Consider the following 18,961-nt stretch of genomic DNA (forward strand, 5'->3'; position numbering starts at 1 on the left):
TGCGGCCTGAGAAGGCGGACCCGGGCGGCTCTCGACCCCAGCCGTTCTGCCCTCCTGGCCGGCCAGGACTCCTACCTCGCGGTAATGGAGGCGCGGCCGGCAGGGGGAGCGAGGCGGAAGGGAGCCGCGGCCGGGCCAGGTGAGGGAGGAAGGCTTCCCGCGGGCGGCGGCGCGGCGTGCGCGATGGGCTGTGCAGGACGCCGGCCGGCGGGCGGGCGCGCTCCCTCCGGGCTGCGGGCGAGTCCGGGGCTGGGGCGACGGCGGCGAACAGGGCGAGGGCGCGGGCGGGTTGCGGGGCGGCGGAGTGAAGAGCGAGAGGGCGGTGCGGTGCCCCAGGAAGAACGGAGGGAGGTTCCGAGAAGCGCAGCCCGGGTGGGCGGTGGACGCAGAGACTCTGCCCTGGGTTGGAGGCTCCGGCGGCCTCGCGCTTCGAGCGCTTCGGGCCCCTTCAGTCGAGGGCTCCAGGAGGGCCCTGGCGTTGAACAGCGGGGTCCCCGGCTCTGCAGTTTCTCGGGTGAGTATCGCCAACGGGTGGAGAGGGGTCGACCCCGCGAAGACAGAGCAGGCCTAAGTGAGGCTCCCTCACCTCTTCCCAGAGCCCCTTTCCCCAACCAGGGTTTGCCCACCCCAGAGTCCCCAACTCTGGCACTTTTGCCCACCCAGCCAGACCCAGCAGCTCTCAGTTCCAGCAGGAAGGGGTTAATAAGGGGCTGGGAGGATCAGGCACTGGCAGACACGGAGGGCCAAGGGCCTCGGGACAGTGCCCGGGAGGCCCATCCAGGAAGCCCCAGATTTTTTCGCTTTCACTTCTCCCTTCTTAATATTGGTGTCACCCTCGGACTCCACATCTGGCTGCTGCCCTCAGGTGTGTGCCCAGATATGCGCGGAAGCCTCCCCAGGTGCACAGGACACAACCACCGGCATCACCACATGCTGGGGCAGCATGCATCCCAGATAGTGCACAACAGCAGGCAGGAACCCCACCCAGACTCCCCACATGGGCCCCACATGCAGCCTGTAGGGCCCAGGGCCTCTCTGGATGCCGACTGCCAGCATGAGGTACCCCTGGTGACACTGTCCTGCATGCTTTTCTGGGTATGGACTGCCAGCAGTGGGCACGCCTCCTGCAACACTGCCATGACCAGCCCTTACCAATGTCCCTTCCTAGCTGGGCTCTCCTATCAGAAGCAGCTTCTCCTGGGGTCCTGGAGGCAGGGGGCTGCCCTGCTCAGGGGAGAGGGAGAGGGACCTTACACCCAGCTGGTTCCACATTTCACTCCTCCCTGGAACCTGCCCCTGGGTCCCACAGGTTGGTGTCACTGTCAGAGCCCCAAACAGCTGGTCATTCAGGGCTGAGGGCATGCTCTGGCAATAACTTCCCTTTCTCTCCACACTCCACAACTACAGCCTCAGCTGGAGGCGCAAGTAGGGGGGCTCACTGTACATGAAATCACACATACCACACCCCAGTCATATACCCGCATGCTCACCTGCTGCACACACTGCCTCCCAATCTTTCCTGGACCTCAGGCCCAGGAGCCAGTCCCTTCCTACTGGAGCTTACTCCCGGTCCTCAGTTCCTGAGCCTTCCCCACTTTCCAGACAGCACCCTCTCCAGCCTGGGGTCTGAGTCCCTGGGATTGTAAAAACAGCCTGGGAGAGGCTGCCTGCCTCCTACCCTTATCCCAGGCAAGCGCAGGCGAAGGCCCACAACATGGTTGCAGGCGGAGAAGCCTTGGAAACAGAGGCCCTGAGAGCCAGAGCCTCGGCAAAGGGCCAGAGAGGCTCCTGGGAAGCTGGGAGATATGATGCTCTGCTAGGAAGACCCTGGGCAGAAAAGGCATGGATGCCCTGAACTGGTCAGAGAAGACCTCAGTGGCAGTAGGTGGGGGAGGTACAAACCAAGTTAGGCCTTAGTGTCCCGGATCCCTGAGCCTAGAGACCTTGAGGCCTCAGGGTGGGTCTTGCCTCACTCTGCTCGGCCTGGATGGGCACTAAGGCAGGAGGGCCTAACCAGGTGGGCAGGCTGAATGCAGGGTGGGTGGCAGGGGCAGCATACAATACGACCCGGCGGCCTGAACTTCTCCGACGTGTCCTCGGCTCCCTGGGCCAGTCCAGGCCCCGCCCCCGGCCCTCCCTGCGCCCGGTCGGTGCGCGGGGAGGTCGGAGGAGCGGGCACTGCCCACCCTCCGGATGTATAAGCGTCCTGGCCAGAGGCGGGCGGTGCGCGCGGGTGCGCGTGACGCTCGGGCTCCCGGGCTGCGCGGCCTGGGCGGCGTGCCTCTGCTTGGGGTCCCCAGGCACGACAGTGAGCCGACTGAAGGGGGTTGGGGGGCATTTGCTGGGCTGGGTCCTGTTCCGCCGCGCGGAGGAACAGACGACGCCACAGCTCTGGTGTTGTCCGCCTGTGGCCAGTGCCGGAGCCCGAACTGCCCTCTCCTCACCCAGGTGCAGGGGCAGCCAGGGAGGAGGAGGCGGGAGGGGCCGAGGGCAGGGGCAAGGCCAAGCCAGGCGGCCCCACGGTGATCCATCGGTGCCTCACGGACACACGTTGAGGCTGGGCGCTCCCGGCGTAGCTGCCTCCGTTCAGGGGCTATAGAAGCCGATGGTGGCTTCAGTGGCTTCGCTGAACAGAGGGAACCTCCGCCTCGGTGGGAACAGCGGGATGTTCGAAGGGCGCTGGTCACAGAGGTCCTTGGGAGCAGAGGCCAGGGGCAGGGAGCTTGAAAAGCAGAAGGGCCCCACACTCCCAGGGCGCTCCACCCATCTGGGCCCCTCCGCTGCCACCGGCCCGGAGTGGGGGGCCGTGACGCCATAATCCCTTGGGCCCAGGGCTGGAGGCTGAGTGGCACCGCAGGCCCCCGCCCCCGGGTCCCGTGGGCTGGGCCGGCCTCGGTGCGGCTGGGTGCACGCAGTCGGAGGCGGCGCCGGCCAGGCCGCCGGGCGCCTATGGACGCGCGGAGCCCGCTGTCTCCCCGGGCCAGCGCGTTCAGCATCGCCTCTCTGGTTGCAGCAGAGGCCGTAGAGCGCACAGCTCGCCTGGGTCCCCGGTTCTCCGACCAGGCGAAGCTTCGCCGGCTGCTGGGATCCCCCGCCGGGATGCACTTCAGCACGGTCACCAGGGATATGGAAGGTGAGCTTCCCCGCTGTGTCTGCCGGCAAGACCCCCTGCCACAGCTGCTGTGGGGCCCTAGCAAAGAGTTTTGGCAGGGCCCTGGCACAGAGTGGGTAGAGGGAGCTCTGGCGGGGTGGGCTCCAGGCTTCCAGTGACTCTGGAGCAGAGAGGAAGGGCAGGCATCCTGCCCAAAGCCTGTGCACCTCCAGCCTGGGAACCCGGCTGCAGAGACCCACAAGGAGCTAGACACGGGCCCAGAACAGGACTAGTAGAAGCCAGGAAGGACAGGAGAGAGAAGGACCAGAGAAAGGGGGCAAAGGTGGCCACAAGCTGGGAGAGGTGGGAGGGAAGTTGGCAGGAGAGGAGAGTGCCATGGAGTCTGGGAACCCAGGAAAACGAGAGACAGAAAGTGGTGAGGGCAGCCGGGAGGAAAAGAAATTGAGAAGAGAGAAAACACAAAAACCCGAAAGGAAGGTAGGAAAAGTGAGAAAGATGAAAAAGAAATAAAGAGACCGAGAACGAAAAAGAATAAAGTAAAGGGAAATTTAAGACGAAAAATAAAGGCATCAAAAAAGGGAAAAGCTATAGAAAACCTCCAGTTTTTATTTTGTTTTAAAAAAAGAGGAAAAAACCCTGAATAACAGGAAAAGACCTAGAAAAAGAAGAGGCAAATGCAGACTGGGAAGAAAAACGAAGTGATGAAAAATGAAGTGGAAAGAAAGGAGAGGGACAAAACTGGAAAAAGAAAGGCAGAAAATAACACAGAAATAAAGAGAAACGAAAGAGATAGTGGAAGAAGGAAAGAGGATTAGGAGGGAAAATTTCAAGGAGGAAGACAAAGGTAAAGAAATAACAAATTGGAAAAAGAGCCTGGAGAGAGAAAGGAGAAATGCAACGCGGGAGGGCGGCAGAGCGAGGGGCGGCGGGCGGCCCGGCGCACTAGGGAGCCGGTCCGGGCGGTCGGGGGGCCCGGGCCGAGCGAGCCGCGGCGGGCGGGCTGGGGGCCGGTGAGGGGGGAAGGAGCGGGGGAGGGGCGAGGGACGGGGGAGGGGAGGGAGGCCATTGTCTCGGCGCTTGGGGGGGGGGCGCGGGGCGGGGCGGGGCGGGGCGCCTCCTCGGGGCCGGCCCGCGGTGTAAGGCGGCGCGGCCCGGGGCGCAGCGCAGCGCCCGCCACTCGGCCCGGGGCGCGGGGCAGCGCTCACCTCGGCGGCGGGGGCGGCGGCGGCGGCCCGCGGGTCATGATCTCCGCCGTGTCCAGCCCGTGGCTCACGCAGCTCTCGCACTTCTGCGACGTTGCAGCCTTCACGGCCAGCAGCCTGAGCAGCCTGGGGGCCGCGGGGGGCTTCCCGGGCGCCGCGTCGCCGGGCGCCGACCCGTACGGCCCACGCGAGCCCCCGCCGCCGCCGCGCTACGACCCTTGCGCCTCCGCCGCCGCCCCGGGCCCGCCGCCGCACGCCTACCCGTTCGCGCCGGCCGCCGGGGCCGCCACCAGCGCCGCCGCCGAGCCCGAGGGCCCCGGGGCCAGCTGCGCGGCCGCCGCCAAGGCGCCGGTGAAGAAGAACGCGAAGGTGGCCAGCGTGAGCGTGCAGCTGGAGATGAAGGCGCTGTGGGACGAGTTCAATCAGCTGGGCACCGAGATGATCGTCACCAAGGCCGGCAGGTCAGGGTGCCCCCCTCCCTGCCCGCGACCCTCCCCACGTGGCGCGGGTCTCGGGCAGCGCGTCTCGGTCCGATCCACACGAGTGGAGTCGAGAAGCGGGGTGGGGACGCGGCCCCGCCACCTGCGGGCCCCTCTAGGCGCAAGCCGGCCCTTCGCTCTCTGCGGTCCCGGCTCCGGCGACAGCCGCCTGGCGCGCCGAGCGGGGCCGGAGGGGACGGCGCGGGCAGCCTTGGAAGGCTGGTGGAGAGAAGCCCGGCGGACCGGCTTGCCCCTTCCGCAGCCCCAAGGCACCCGCGGCCGGAAGCCTGGGCCGGCTCGGAACACACGGGGCTAGGGGTTAGGCAGCCACTCCTGAGCGGCCTTGCCAGCCAGCCAGCTCCCAGTGGATCCCACCTCAAAGGAAATTCACGTCTTTAGTTACCCAGTTCACTCTATACGGGTTAGGTAAAGAGGGGTAGCTAGACAATTGTCTGGAAATTTTTTGGAGAATGTTAAGACCCTTAAAAACAGTTGCTCTCTTCCGTGAAGGTTGCTACCCAGTTTTCTCCGGCCTAAATTTCGGGTGATTGTGGGGCCTGGCGTTGCTGCTGGGGCTGCTGCCTTCCAATTGGCCTGTATTTGTTTTAAGGGCCCAGAGAGAAGGGGAACAAGTTTTGCGATGCAACCGATTTGACCAGCAGACAAAAGAGGGTGCCGGGCTGTGTCTAATGTACACACGGAGACACCAGCTCTGCGTCCACACAGCCAAGGGGAACTCAAGGCCTGTTTGCAGAGCCTTCTCGCGGTTTCTGTTTCCCTGCCGCGGCTGTCCTCCCTGGGGATCCTGGGGCCTGTGCTCAGCTTCAGCTCTGTAGGTCTTCTCCAGGCTCTCCTTACTGTCCCCTGAGGACGGTGCCCCAGCCTCTGGCCCAGTCCAGTGCAGCAAGGGTGTTGGCAGTGGCCAGGCTTCAGCCCAGAAGCCAGCATTCTGCAGCACCCACCAGCCTGCAAAAGTGGGGGTGGCAGGTCTGACCAGGAGGGCTGGCTCCATGGCATCTGTGTTTTGCCCACTGCCTGCAGGGAGTTGCCTATGAGGCAAAGCCGTAGGAAGGGCAGGTGGGAGCCAAGCCTCATGCTGTCCTCCGGGGCCCCAGTGGTTGGCAATGCTGTGCTCTCAGGACAGGGCCGGCCCAGGCTGGCGGCCCATCCAGGAGCTGCAGAATGTCCTTTTAAGAGCCTGGATGGGTCATAGAGTCGGAGTCTGGGGGAGGGGAGAGTTAGGGGACATGAGAGCATAAGCCAAGTTCTCCCAGAGTAGCTGCATCCCGTCCGGGGTGTAACAGTGGTGGTGGTGGTGGGGGGGGGGGGGGAACTTGTATCCCTGAGGAAGATGGGGGGACTCCAGCAATGGGCTGGAGACAGAGCCTAAAAATTGGGTCTGTGGGCTCTGAGGCCTCAGCCTCACTGGAAGGATTGGGGAGCAGCCCCATAGACCCAGCCGAAAGGGCAACTGGGACTCTTGGGAACCACATAAGAGTGCCCCGGTTTCATTTTGTTCGAGCCGGGAGTTTACATTGGTTGCTTAGATGGAGCTGGGGGAAGCTCTGTGGAGGGCTGAGAATGTCTGGAACCGCATCTTGGGAGTCTTACTGATCCGGTGCTGCTGGCTGAGGCTAGCTTTGGACCGGACAGCCAAGAATTAGCAAATGCTAGGCTGGTTCTACGCAGGCAAATGTGGCAGACGCCATAGACCAATGTTGGGGGGTGGAGGCTTAGCTGTAGTGTTTAGTGAGCCATTTTGGGGTTTTGAAAAAGGGAGCAGGGGGCTACTCTGCCCTTCCACTTGCCCTTGGCTGGGCAGGGGCCTAGTTGGGTTAGAGTAGCTGACTGAGAGGAGAGGAGTTGGAGGGGCCAGGCCGATGAATGCAGCCGCCGGCAGGAAGCCGCCTGTCCTGGGTTGGTCAAGGTGGGGCAGCCCTGCCCTCCCCCACCTGAGGTGACTGGAGGCCTCGCTGCCCCCAGGCGCATGTTCCCCACATTTCAAGTGAAGCTCTTCGGCATGGACCCCATGGCCGACTACATGCTCCTCATGGACTTCGTTCCAGTGGACGACAAGCGCTACCGGTGAGCGCCCAGCAGGATCAGGGAGGGTGCCCTGGGAAGTGGCTGGTCCCTGCTTGGTGATGCCTCGGAGGGCAGCCCACAAGGACATTAGTGCCCGGGAGTCCCAGGCACCTGCGCCGCCAGCCCCACTGTCCCCCATGACCTGCTCCCTCCCCAACCCGGTCAGACCCCAGACCCACACACCCCACCCCCAGCAGTACTCCCCTCAGGAGTCACACAGGCTGGGCCCCTCCACCAGCTCTAGGCCCGAGACAGCTCCCACGCCCCTGGGCCAGATTGCCTGAGGCAGGCAGGCCCCTTGCACACAGCCCCTGCCTTTTCTTCATGTCTCCTTCTCCCACGAGGTGAGCGTGGGCACCTTGTCCCCTTCCCCCATCCCCCGGGAACGCTGGGCCCCGGAGCCGAGCAGGAAAGGTGGGGTGGCCGGGAGAGATTATGCTGGGCGGGCCTCAGCTGCCCGGACAATTAACAGCAATTAATAAAGAGAGCGTGGTCCGCCCTGCGCCTGAGGCTGCCGGCGCAGCCAAATCCGGGCTCCCGCCGCGCAGGCGACACCGGAGGCGGCGGTGGGGAGGCCCGGAGTAGGCAGACCCGTGTGCAGCGAATTGTGGCGCCCGGAGCCCAGCCTCCTCCCTTGGTGCCCGGCTTCCTGCTGTCTTGTGTATTGGGACTGGGAGGGAGTTTTGTTTTCTTCACAATTCCCCTTGGAAAAGCTCCCGGTCTGTGTGGTAGCCGAAGGCTTGAGTTCACCGATGATAGGAAAACTCATGAGAGGCACTTTGGGGGTTCACTGGGCAAGACCCTCTCTGTTCACCCTACGTGGCATGACCCCTGTTCTGGTGTTGCCCCAGGTATGCCTTCCACAGCTCCTCCTGGCTAGTAGCTGGGAAAGCAGACCCTGCCACACCAGGCCGTGTACACTACCACCCTGACTCGCCTGCCAAGGGTGCACAGTGGATGAAGCAAATTGTGTCCTTCGACAAGCTCAAGCTGACCAACAACCTGCTGGACGACAACGGCCATGTGAGCAATCCTCCCACCTCCCCAGGCTACCCTGGGCAGGCCCTCTGGAGTCCCTGTTGACCAGAGCCAGAGGCCAAGCTTGGGCTGTGAATGAGGGCCAGGCTGAGGAGAGGGGGCCCCTCCAGTCAGGGGCTCAGGGCCTGGTGGCTCTCAGGCCTGGGAGAGGCTGTCACCTTGTTTCCCTTGCTCTATTCCTGATCTTTTGCTGGAGTCTTTTTTTTTTTTTTTTTTTTAACTGGAAAGGATGGTGTGTGGGGGTAGCCGCAGGAGGCTTTGTAGGATCCAGGCGGCTGATGCCGCTTTCCTGCTGGGCTGAGCTCTGGCCTGCAGCCGCCTACCACTGCCCGCTGTAGGCCTGAAGTAGTTCTGAAGGACCTATGGGAAGAGAATCCAAACTCTGATCTTTTGCCATTTGGGGTATCTTTCCTGGTGGTCCCCAGTTGACTGCAGTCTCCGCTTGAGCCCCATGGCTGAACCTCATTTCAGGAATTAAGGGTTTCGTCCAAGTTCTCTGGGAAATTCACTGCTTATCTGGACCTTCTCCCATTTCCTAGTTCCAAACTTGCCACCTTGTCTTCCAGATTATTCTCAACTCCATGCACAGATACCAGCCCCGCTTCCATGTTGTCTATGTGGACCCACGCAAAGATAGTGAGAAATATGCTGAGGAAAACTTTAAGACCTTTGTGTTTGAGGAGACTCGCTTCACTGCGGTCACTGCTTACCAGAACCATCGGGTGAGACCCTGGGGATGCAAATTCAATACTTCTGGGTTGCAATTTGCAATTGCTGCCTGAGGGAAAGAGGTTTGGACCCAAAGACTGCGGGTCCTGGTGGAACACAACGGCCGGTGGAGTCCCACCCTCAAAGGCCTCAAGCAGCCTCCTCCCCTCTGCTGCAGGCCAGCCCAGACTCCTATCAGGTTGACCTTTCCAGCGGCAACTGTCAGTGCGGCCTGAAAGTTTGTTTTCCAAACCATTCCGGAAACTCCCCATCAGGGGCCTGATCCACGGTTTACCCAAATTCCTAGGGCATCCCCTCCCACCCCCCACTGCAGGGTGGGCGGTGGAGGTGACTACATTCCCATCCCAAGCAGGGGCCCTGGGTCTCCATCCCAATCACTTGGGGCCGCAAAGGGGATACTTAGGGAGAAAGGAAGCTCCCCCTTTGGCAGCAGAAAGGCACAACTCTCAGCAAGGGAGAGTAAATGTGGGAGGGTTATTGTCCTGGAAGAGTAAAAGGGCTCTTATTGGGGGAGCCCCTTCTAACATTAGGCTACCCTGGTGCTCCAGGCCCCAGCGCAGGGGCTCCGGCCACTTGCTCAATGCCCACTCCCCAACCCCCCCTCAGATCACGCAGCTCAAGATAGCCAGCAACCCTTTCGCCAAAGGCTTTCGAGACTGCGACCCGGAGGAATGGTGAGTGTCCTGTAGAAGTGATGGCTACAGTTCAGGAGACTGGCGGGGTGCCCCCCTGACCCGCTGCCCTTCTCCCTCCCGCAGGCCCCGAAACCACCGGCCCGGCGCGCTGCCGCTTATGAGCGCCTTCGCTCGCTCGCGGAACCCGGTGGCCTCCCCCACACAGCCCAACGGGTCAGAGAAAGGTAGGGCCCGGGTCGTGGAATTGGGGCCGCGGCCCTGCGCGCGCTCCGCCCCGGGCAGGCGGCCGCGGCTGGCCTCGCCTGCGCCCCAGGGGCGCTCGCGGCCTTCGCGCCGGTTGCACAACGGCGGTGGCGGCGGGCAAGCGCGCACTCGCCCGCCCGGCCCGACGGCTGCGCCCCGCCCGCCCCGCCTGCCGCCCGCGGAGGGGCGCGGGCCCCTGGGGAGGCCCCGGGTCTCCGGCAGGTTCGGCGAGAAGGGGCCGGGAGGGTCCGAGCGCGGGCTTGTGCCCCCTTCCCGCCAGGACCGTTGGAGCGCTCGCGGGTCCCCTCTGCCGTCCCGACCCGCCGCGCTTACCCCTCGGCCCTCCCCGCAGAGGCGGCCGAGGCTCGGCGAGAATTCGAGCGCGACGCGGGTGGACCGGCCGTGCTAGGGGACCCGGCGCACCCGCCTCAGCTGCTGGCACGGGTGCTGAGCCCAGCGCTGCCCGGGGCCGGTGGCGCTGGCGGTCTGGTCCCGCTGCCCGGTGCACCCGGAGGCCGGCCCAGCCCTCCGCACCCGGAGCTGCGCCTGGAGGCGCCAGGCGCGTCGGAGCCGCTGCACCACCACCCGTATAAGTATCCGGCCGCCGCCTACGACCATTACCTCGGGCCCAAGAGCCGGCCGGCGCCCTACCCGCTGCCGGGCCTGCGCGGCCACGGCTACCACCCGCACACGCACGCGCACCCGCACCACCACCACCCCGCCGTGAGCCCAGCCGCCGCCGCTGCCGCCGCCGCCGCCGCCGCCGCCGCCGCCGCTGCCAACATGTACTCGTCGGCCGGGGCCGCGCCGCCCGGCTCCTACGACTACTGCCCCAGATAATGCGGGCGCCCGCTGGCCGCTCCCCGCCCGGGGTCCCCGCACAGCCCTGAGGGCCGTCGGGGTTCCCGTCCACCCAGCCCCAAGGGCCTTCCAAGAACACGTTCCCCCAAGCCCCGGGGGCCAGTGCGGGTCTCCCCTTCCCCAGCCTCGAAGCCATCGGGGTCCTCCACCTTCCAGCCCTGACAGCTGTCGAAGTATATGGTTCCCCAGTCCCGGGAGCCACCGCGGGTCCCTCCCCAGCCCCGAGGGCCACGGGGTCCGCGCCCGCCAGTGCCAAAGCGCCCGGTCAGCGGCGGAAGGAAGTGATATTTATTGTTCTCCGCGAGACCGTGTCGCCCCCCCCCTCCCCGGCCCGGCCGGCAGTTGCAGTGTAGACGATCCGAGAGCCCGTCTGCAGGCGGTGTAGATACGTGTAGATATTTGTAGATACTGTAGATACCGCGCCGGCGCCGACTTGATAAAGGTTTCGCCTCTTTTGGAAGCTGCCTGCGTGTCCATTTATTTGCGTCCAGTTAGATCGCACGGGGATGTCGGGGGGAGCGAGTCCGGTCGATACAGGGACTTCGGGGTCTCCCCAGCTGCAGTCCCCACGGGCCGATGCTCCAGGCCCCACAGCTACAGTCCCCACAGTCCCCACTGTGTCCCTACAGTGCCCTGCGAGCGCTTTCTCCCGGCTGGTTTCCAGAGCCTCTTCTCGGCCACGCCCCTCTCCGTCCTCTCCCCGCCCCCTCTGCTGTGGCCCCAACCGGGTTCGCTCCCAGGGTCTCCTCCCGGCTCTGCCAGCCAGTTCCCCGCCCCCACTGCCACCTCGCAGCTTCATCCCACCCGCCCCCAGGCTGAAAGTACCGGGGCTCCGCCCCAGTCCCAGGTGTACATAGGGTCTTTTTACTTAACTCTGGCATGCAGTCGTCGCTGCTCTAGGATTTAGGCAGGCACTCCTCGCCTGTTTTCAGGACCAATGCCTGTACTGGGTGCTTTTCCACGGAAGCTGGAAATAACCATCACGACAGGACACTGCCAGTTGGGGGCTGGGAAGGGGAGAAGCTCTGACTCTGATAGCAGAAAGACAAAAACAGGCAGTTCTGCTGTTCTAGCATTTCCCCTGGCTGGACCTAGCCCAGGCCTGCGTTTTCCCCTGTTTATTGACTTTGTTCCCTGTGAATGTCCCCACGGAGTGACCTGGACAGGGGGTACAATGACAGTGGTCATGAGTCATCTTGAAACCTGTCTGTGAAGCATTTTCCCCAGGCCAGGTGGTGACGGACCTCTCCCCATTAACTCAACACCAGGGATGGGGCCAGAGGAACCCTTTGATCCCTCCCTTCCTGAGTCCAGGCAGGAAAAGCTGACAACCGGTCAACGTCAAGGCTGCTAACTTGGACACATGATGGACGGGAAATGCAAGTGGCTGAGGTTCTATCCCCTTCTGTGTCAGTCTCAGTATGTTTGTGGCAATTGCTGCAACCTGGTGCCACCTCTCCCCAGCACAGCCAGGCATTTCCCAGTGTCCGTCCTAGACTGGATGGTTTCTTCCAGGATGTGTTCACCCATCTGATGATATGAAGTGACTGAAGTCTTAGCAATTGGACGGTAGAAAGTGTTTCCTTGAGGCAGGTCTACAAAGGGTAACCAAGGCTGCTGAGGAATGAGCTCTGGAGCCAGGGTCCCCCAAAGCTTCAAAGGTCATCTAGTGCCAGGGTGTGAAGACGCAGCATATGATTGAATGGGCTCTGTGGATGCAGCTTCAGGGACTCCTAAGGGCAGCTCTGGACACCCATCCCTGATGGACGCCCTGCTGTCACCTGCTGCAGACCTCCCTCTGGGTGAGCCGCATGCACCACTGGGCTCCCCACTCATGCAGCCTGTTTCATGTTAGTGCCACAAATATGCCCTGCATCCCTTCTTGTCCTGGGAGGCCTGCAGGAGTGATGGGCTATGCCCGGCAGAGCTGGTCTCTCTGCACACTTTCAAACACTCAGGCCATGGTGAGGGGCAGGGGGTGAGAACCACAGTTGGAGAGATCTCCACTTTGGTTTCATTTAAAGCTAAAATGAGAAGAAGCTTCCCTCTGAACCAATGATGGTGCGGCCTGCAGATGAGAGGTTGAAGCTGAGCATATGGGCCTCTGGTGCAGCCGGCTAGCCTCCTGCATGTGGACCCCCTCCCATGATCATCACCTACTCAAGATGGAAAGCTGCACTGCTGTCCGACACGGTGGCTTCTAGCCATAGTGGGCCACTTACATGTTAATGAACAAAAATAGAATAAGATTAAACATTTGGTTCCTCACTGGCTGCATTCCGAGTGCTGGACAGCACATGTGCTGCAGGTCAGCTCGCTGGATGCTGCAGATGAGGGCTGCCCTGCGCTGGGGAATAGCCCCCCACAGGCAAGGTTTTCTGCCCTCTGCCCCCATAGATGAGTTTGCCTGCCTTAAGAACTTCTCATAAATGGGATCATGCAGTGGGGCGCCGGGTGCTCCCTGGTGTGGCAGGGCTGGCCCACACTGCTGCCCACCTGTCAGTTCTTACTGCTCACCAGTGTCCAGTCTCCTGTGAAGGGCACTCGGTTGTTTTAGGATGATGGGTGCTGTGATGTCCAGCACTGCGCGGGGGTTGGGGGGGGAGGGCTGTTCCTCCAGGCGGTCCTACAGTGTGTAGGTCCTGTACAGTGTGTACAGGCGGTTCTACATGCAACACCTCAGTAGGTGGCCGTCACCCATCTTCCATCCTGGGGAGAGGGCGAGGGAAGGGTGGCTCGGGTCACCCAGCTTCTGCTGGGGGCTGCGCATTTCAGAGCCCCTCTTGGTCACTCATTCCTGGAACAAGTGCCTGGTGAGCGCTGCCAATGTTGTCACCTCTGACTGCCGTGTGGGGCTGACACTCCCATGGGCAGCTACCCCAGACAGTCCCTGACTTCCCTGTGAAGCTACTGTCCTGGCAGCTTCTGTGTCCCTCGCTTTGGGCTCCTCTGTGAGCACACCTGGCCTGCCCCTTCCATGAGCTGCTGTGCTGCACTGTGTGGGTCTCGGGTCCCATCTGATCTGCTTCCTCATGGGCTCGTGCCTCAGTGTCTTCCTCTAGGTTCACCAATTGGCCCAGAGGTTCCGTTCTGCTCCCTTCACTTGTCTCCAGGTGTCCAGCTGCCAACTCGGGATGAGAAGAACTTGGATTAGAAGGGACCTCAGAAATCTGGTCCAGGGACCCCAGACTCCTCAACCCTCAAAAAACAATGGATGTGCAATGGATGAAACAGGTGAACTCTTGACTAAGTAGAGGAGGGGTGGGGCCTGTCCACTGCCTTCTGCACTCCTTTGGGTCCCACATAAGGGGTCTAGGGGACCCAAAGACCCTGGGGTGTGGTGGGATGACACCCCCAGCAGCCCAGCTCACTGTTTTTAGAGGAGAAAGACCAGGGGCGCTGGGTGGCTCAGTTGGTTGGACGTCCGACTCTTGATTTCAGCTCAGGTCATGGTCTGCATTGGGCTCTGCTCTGAATGTAGAGCCTGCTTGGGATTCTTTCTCTCTGTCTCTCTGTCTCTCTGTCTCTCTCTTTCCCCCTCCCTCTGCCCTTCTTTTCCCCGCTTCTCTCTCTCTCTCTCTGCCTATAATAAATAGATAAAAATAAAATAAAATAAAATAAAATAAAATAAAATAAAATAAAAAATAGAGGAGGAAGACCAGATCAGAGCCATAGGTAGGACCTGCTTTCCTCCAGCACTGGAGCCTCTGTCTTTGACATAAACCTTCCAGATTCCTAGGAAGGCTGGAAATGTGTGTGGGATACCCCAATACAAACGACTAGCATTTTTACAGGACTTACCAAGTGTCAGGCACCCTGGCAAGCCCTGTGGTTGCCACCTCCTCACAAGCACTCTAACAACCCCACAGCCCATGGGGTCTTATCCACAGGCTCATGGCTGGTGCAGGGATGTTCTGGAATGGGACCCTCCCCCAGTACTACCACTAAGTAAAGCTGGCCAACATCACATGCCTTTATGGGGACAAAAAGAAAGTGCCCAAACAAGCGTGTCGGGTGAGTCATAGGGCACAGGCAGATGTGGACACAGGTCTCTGATGACAAATAACCTGAAGGGGCTGGTTACACAGGGAAGCATTTGGGGTGCGGAGGCAGAACACTGAAGTTATGGCATGGATGAGGGGAGTATGTTCGGCGGCACCTCAAGCCTGGAGTTGCAGAGGCAGAGGAAGCCTGGTTGTGGGGCTTCAGCCACCCCTTCCCTCTGGCTGGGGGACGTCCGAAGAGTGTGTGGGACCTGTGTGGTGACAGTTGGGTGAATGTGAGGCACTAATCTCCAGGTGTGCTGCAGATCAAAGCACCTGAGCACTAGAGAATTCCACGGGGCCACAGCTGCCAGGGGCAGCGCCGGCAGAGCCAGGGGAGCCATGTGCAGGCAGACAGAGGGAGGGCAGGGGCCCAAGGAGCTTCTTCCTGGGCCAAAGGAATGATTCCAGTGGCCCAACCTGGAGCTGGGTGTAAGGGAGAGCACACCTCCCAGGTTCTGCAGCCTCTGTGCCTCAGTTTCCCCTTACTGCTGGGGTGCTGACCCTTGCCCTGTGGGAGTGGTATGAATGGTGGAGGTCCATGTGAGCAGTGGGGACCGTCCTCTCCTCCTCCGTGTGGGTTCCAGTGAGGCTGTGCAGTTTCACAGGTGCCGGGGGGCAGGACCGGGCATCTATTTGGGCACATCTGATGCCTCTGCACAAACCCGATTCCCATATGCCTCCCTATCAACCTCCCTCACCCCCAAGGCCACCTCTGTGTTGTGACATGGACACAGCCGGGGAGCAGGCCAGGGGACATGGCCCCACAGCCTGGTGGTGGCACCCGGCCCTGGGAGCGGAGGATGGGACTGTTTCCTGGTCTACCCCACACATTTTCTGTATTGAAAAAAACACACAAATCTTGCCTTTGATTCAATTCCCTTCCCTGCTTGTCGTACTACTTCAAACCAGATGGGTTCACAAGATGAACCTTTGGAGTCTCGGCGCCGCTGTTTAACTGCTGCCAGGTCTGTGTGTGGGGAAGAGCAGAACCAAAGGTATTTTATGAAAAGCAGCCCACATGGGGGAGAAGCTTAGGTTTTAATAGCAGTAATTAAGTTATCTTCTTAATTATAAAGAGGAATGGCATTGCTGACATCCTTTATCTATCAGCTTTCAATTGTATAAAGTAAGTACTTAATCCTCCGCTTCCAGTGGCTGCCACCCGTGTCTTCCCCCTCCGCTCACAGAGAAGGCCAGCCCAGCTCTTGCTGCAGAGACCTGTGCTGGGGACACGTGAGGGTCTAGGCCCACCACTCTTGCTCACACCGCCAAGGAGAAGGCCTTCCGATCACACCGTGACCGCCTTAGACTGAAACACGTCCTGACTTCAGAGATGCTGAAGTTTTCAGTCTAAGGGGGTCACAGTCTGATCAGAAGAACTTCTGGTGGGCCTTACAGTTGCTGGGGGCCTGGACTTGAGGGACATTCTTTCAGCCACATACTTGTGACTTTCGGGGCCAGGGACTGGAGCAGCTCTGGGTACTGCATCTCAGGTCACTGGGAAGACAGCAAAGCCCCACCCTGGGAGACTGGGCTCCTGGGGCTCCAGTCTCCGAGCCCTTCCCACAGTGGCCCTGGCCTTCCAGGATGGATGCCCCCGCGCCCACCCCTGCACACACCTGTCTTCTTAACTTCCTCCTCACTCCATCTGTGTCCCCATCTCTGAACCTACCTTTCATCTCAGAACATGTTTTCTAGATTCTTCCACAGGATGGCTTCTTTTGTGACCTCATCACACAGTGAAGGTGGTAATGGCAGCCAGGGCTGATGGAGGCCAAGTTAAGGAAGAGGCCATAGCTCTGGGCTCCCCACGGCTGTTTGGCTGCATGTGGCTGCAGCTTGGATCTTTTCCTGTCGGGCAGTACATGCGCTGGAGGACGTGGTAGGCTCTTCACAGCAGGGCTGCCCTCTCCGAGTCCTCCCTCATGGTAAGGTAGGTTTGAGTCACTGGCTGGGACACAGGCCCTTCCCTGTGTCTGCTAAGGCTGCCCGGCCTGGCCGGCTCCTGCATGGTCTGCAGGTGGGGCTCAGAGCTGCAGAACGGCTGGCTGCAGTGTTCCTCTGCCATTCATCTACAAAGGGCACTAGTAGGTCAGCTCTTCCAACGTGGCAGTGGGGACCAGGAGCGCGTGTGTGTGGTGACAGGCAGCAACAAAATAAGGAAGCAGCAACTTCCATGCAAAGAATCCGTCTTTTGATAACGGTAAGTAAAGTCTTAAAAGGACTGAGAAAAACAAGCTGTTTAATTAAGATGCTGCTGGCCAGCTTGGCCCTTCTCCTGGAAGAAACTACAGGGCACAGAACTGCAGAGACCAGGAGCTGTCAGGCTATACACCTGGCCCGAGGGCATCTTGGCTAAGGTGGGGAGTGGGCTGCAGGGAGCTGCCAGCTGCCAGCTGATCGCGGAGGTGGACACTCATATACACACATTCCCCACACACCTGTCACCCAGCAGCCTGGCTCTGTGAGGGAGCAGGCACTCTGGGCTTTTGAGGCAAAGTCACCATCCCCACAGGCGGAGCTGAAGAGAGGCCACTGGACCCCAAGTGTGCCTGCTGTCATCTCCGCTGAGAAGGACTGGGCAGCTCTGCTGGGCAGCGAGGGGCAGTGGGCCTCATTTTTCCCAGCGCCCCATGGAGGCTTCTATAGCGGGCCCTTGTAGTCCTTGGTGTTTTTGGTCATGTCTCACCCTCTCGGCACCGATGATCAAGCCCTCCTCCCCTTTGGGTGGACAGCCAGGAGGGTCCGTTAGAGGCAGGGCCCAAGGCAACAGTCAGCAGGCACCCTCTTCTGGAGACCCGGACTCCCAGAAGCTATTGCAGGACTGTCCCCAGAGCCGCAGCTGCCGCTGGCCTCTTCACTTGCCACTGTCATTTCCCTGCCACTTACCAGTCCTGCTCCTTGAACAGGTGAGCTGCTGGTGGGAGAGGACTCCACCAGGAAGAGGACTGGTTTCAGTCCTGTGTGGACCAGGACACACGAGGGGGCTGAGGTGCCTGCTGTGTGCTGATGAGGCCATTTGGCTCCTCAAAGACTGCCCCCTGCTCCCCCACCCCCCACCCCCCTGCACACTGCCACTGGGTTTCCCTCCAGTTTCCAGCTACTTCCCATGCAGGTGTTTCATCCCAGTGAGATTTAAGTTTCCAGAAGACAGAGATCCTATTACACATACACCTGGGAAATAATTTATGATGAATTAAAAATTTGGATTAAACCACAGAGAGAGACCACTTTGTGCTCATAAGGACACACACACACACACACACGGAGAGAGAAAATAACAAGGGTTGGTAAAGATGTGGAGAAATTGGAACCCTTGTGTACTGCTGGTGGGAATGTAAAATGCTGCAGCCTCTGGAGAAAACAGGATGGAGATCCCTCAAAAAGTTAAACTGAGAACTACCATAGGACCTGGCATTCCCACTCTGGGTCTGTGTCCCAAAGAAGTGAAGCAGGGGCTTACGCAGGTACTTGTACACCCATGTCCACAGCAGAATCAGTCACAGTAGCCAAGAGGTGGAAGCAAACATAGTGTCATCAACTAATCAATGGATAAACGATGGACTGATAAATGGATAAACATGTGGGATGGCCATACAGTGGGACATTATTGGGTCATAAAAAGGAAGGAAATAGTGACCTGTACTACAAAGTGAATGAACCTTGAGGACATTATGCTCAGTGAAATGAACCAGACACAAAAGGACAAATACTGTATGAACCCACATAAATGAGGTCCCTGAGTCAGATCTATGGAAACAGAAAGTATTGGTGTGGGGGGGGGGGTGGTGGTGCAAGGGACTGGGGGAGGAGAGAATGGGGAGTTAGTGTCTGATGGGGAGAGAGCTGCAGTTTGGGCAGATGACAAACTTCTGGAGGTGGATGGTGGGGTGGCTGCACAACATGAATACACTTATGCCACTGAACTGTACACATGAAATGGTTAAAATGGCATATTTATATTTAAAAAAAATTTTTTTTACTGTTTATTTTTGAGAGACAGAGAGAAAGAGTATGAGAAGAGGAGGGGCAGAGAGAGGGAGACACAGGATCTGAAGCAGGCTCCAGGCTCCGAGCTGTCAGTACAGAGCCCCACAAGGGGCTTGAACCCATGAACCATGAGATCATGACCTGAGCTGAAGTCGGACACTTAACCGACAGGTGTCCCAAATTTATATGTTTTAATGTATATTTATATGTGTTTAACAATTAAAGAAACCCTGGATTATCCATAATCTACAAAAGCCATTCTGTTCACCTTGGATTGACCGAGTCCTAACCTGTCTCTAAAGTGGTTTTTAATGTGGAAATTTCATCCTGCAGGGGCATTCGGCAATGTCTGGAGACACTTTTGATGGCCATACTGGGTGGGTGGATGCCAGGCATGCTGTTCAGCACCCTGTGGTGCACAGGAAGGCTCCAACACAGAATTATTGGGCCCAGATGTCACAGAGTCTGGACCAGCTAACAGCCACAGCCCCAAGTAGTTTGAGCCCCACATCCTGCCTGGCAATTAGCTGGACGGCAGACG

At 60.0% G+C, this 18,961-nt stretch overlaps 1 protein-coding gene across 3 annotated transcripts; it reads left to right on the top strand.

Annotated features, from left to right (window-relative positions):
- The first annotated feature begins 315 nt into the window (after nucleotides 1-315).
- Nucleotides 316-10,844, top strand: TBX1 (T-box transcription factor 1). Of its 3 annotated transcripts, XM_053206489.1 has the most exons (9): nucleotides 316-514; nucleotides 3,014-3,133; nucleotides 4,415-4,775; nucleotides 6,777-6,878; nucleotides 7,730-7,901; nucleotides 8,483-8,638; nucleotides 9,252-9,319; nucleotides 9,404-9,504; nucleotides 9,876-10,844. In XM_053206489.1, exons 2-9 carry the CDS (start codon nucleotides 3,100-3,102, stop codon nucleotides 10,361-10,363), a joined length of 1,482 nt encoding a protein of 493 aa, XP_053062464.1. In that variant the 5' UTR covers nucleotides 316-514; nucleotides 3,014-3,099; the 3' UTR covers nucleotides 10,364-10,844. The 3 variants fall into 3 exon arrangements, with proteins under 3 accessions (XP_053062464.1, XP_053062465.1, XP_026905465.2); XM_053206490.1 differs by lacking the exon at nucleotides 316-514 and having other exon boundaries at nucleotides 2,487-3,133; XM_027049664.2 differs by lacking the exons at nucleotides 316-514; nucleotides 3,014-3,133 and having other exon boundaries at nucleotides 4,291-4,775.
- The last annotated feature ends 8,117 nt before the right edge of the window (nucleotides 10,845-18,961 follow it).

This window comes from Acinonyx jubatus, chromosome D3 (assembly GCF_027475565.1).
Source record: "Acinonyx jubatus isolate Ajub_Pintada_27869175 chromosome D3, VMU_Ajub_asm_v1.0, whole genome shotgun sequence".
Lineage (NCBI taxonomy): Eukaryota > Metazoa > Chordata > Mammalia > Carnivora > Felidae > Acinonyx > Acinonyx jubatus.

Bases quoted from the DNA above. Each gene is read 5' to 3' on its own strand.
- TBX1 (XM_053206490.1), top strand. From the start codon at position 2,950: ATGGACGCGCGGAGCCCGCTGTCTCCCCGGGCCAGCGCGTTCAGCATC. The intron at 7,902-8,482 runs GTGAGCAATCCT...CTTGTCTTCCAG, and splicing joins TGCTGGACGACAACGGCCAT to ATTATTCTCAACTCCATGCA. The intron at 9,505-9,875 runs GTAGGGCCCGGG...CCCTCCCCGCAG, and splicing joins GCCCAACGGGTCAGAGAAAG to AGGCGGCCGAGGCTCGGCGA.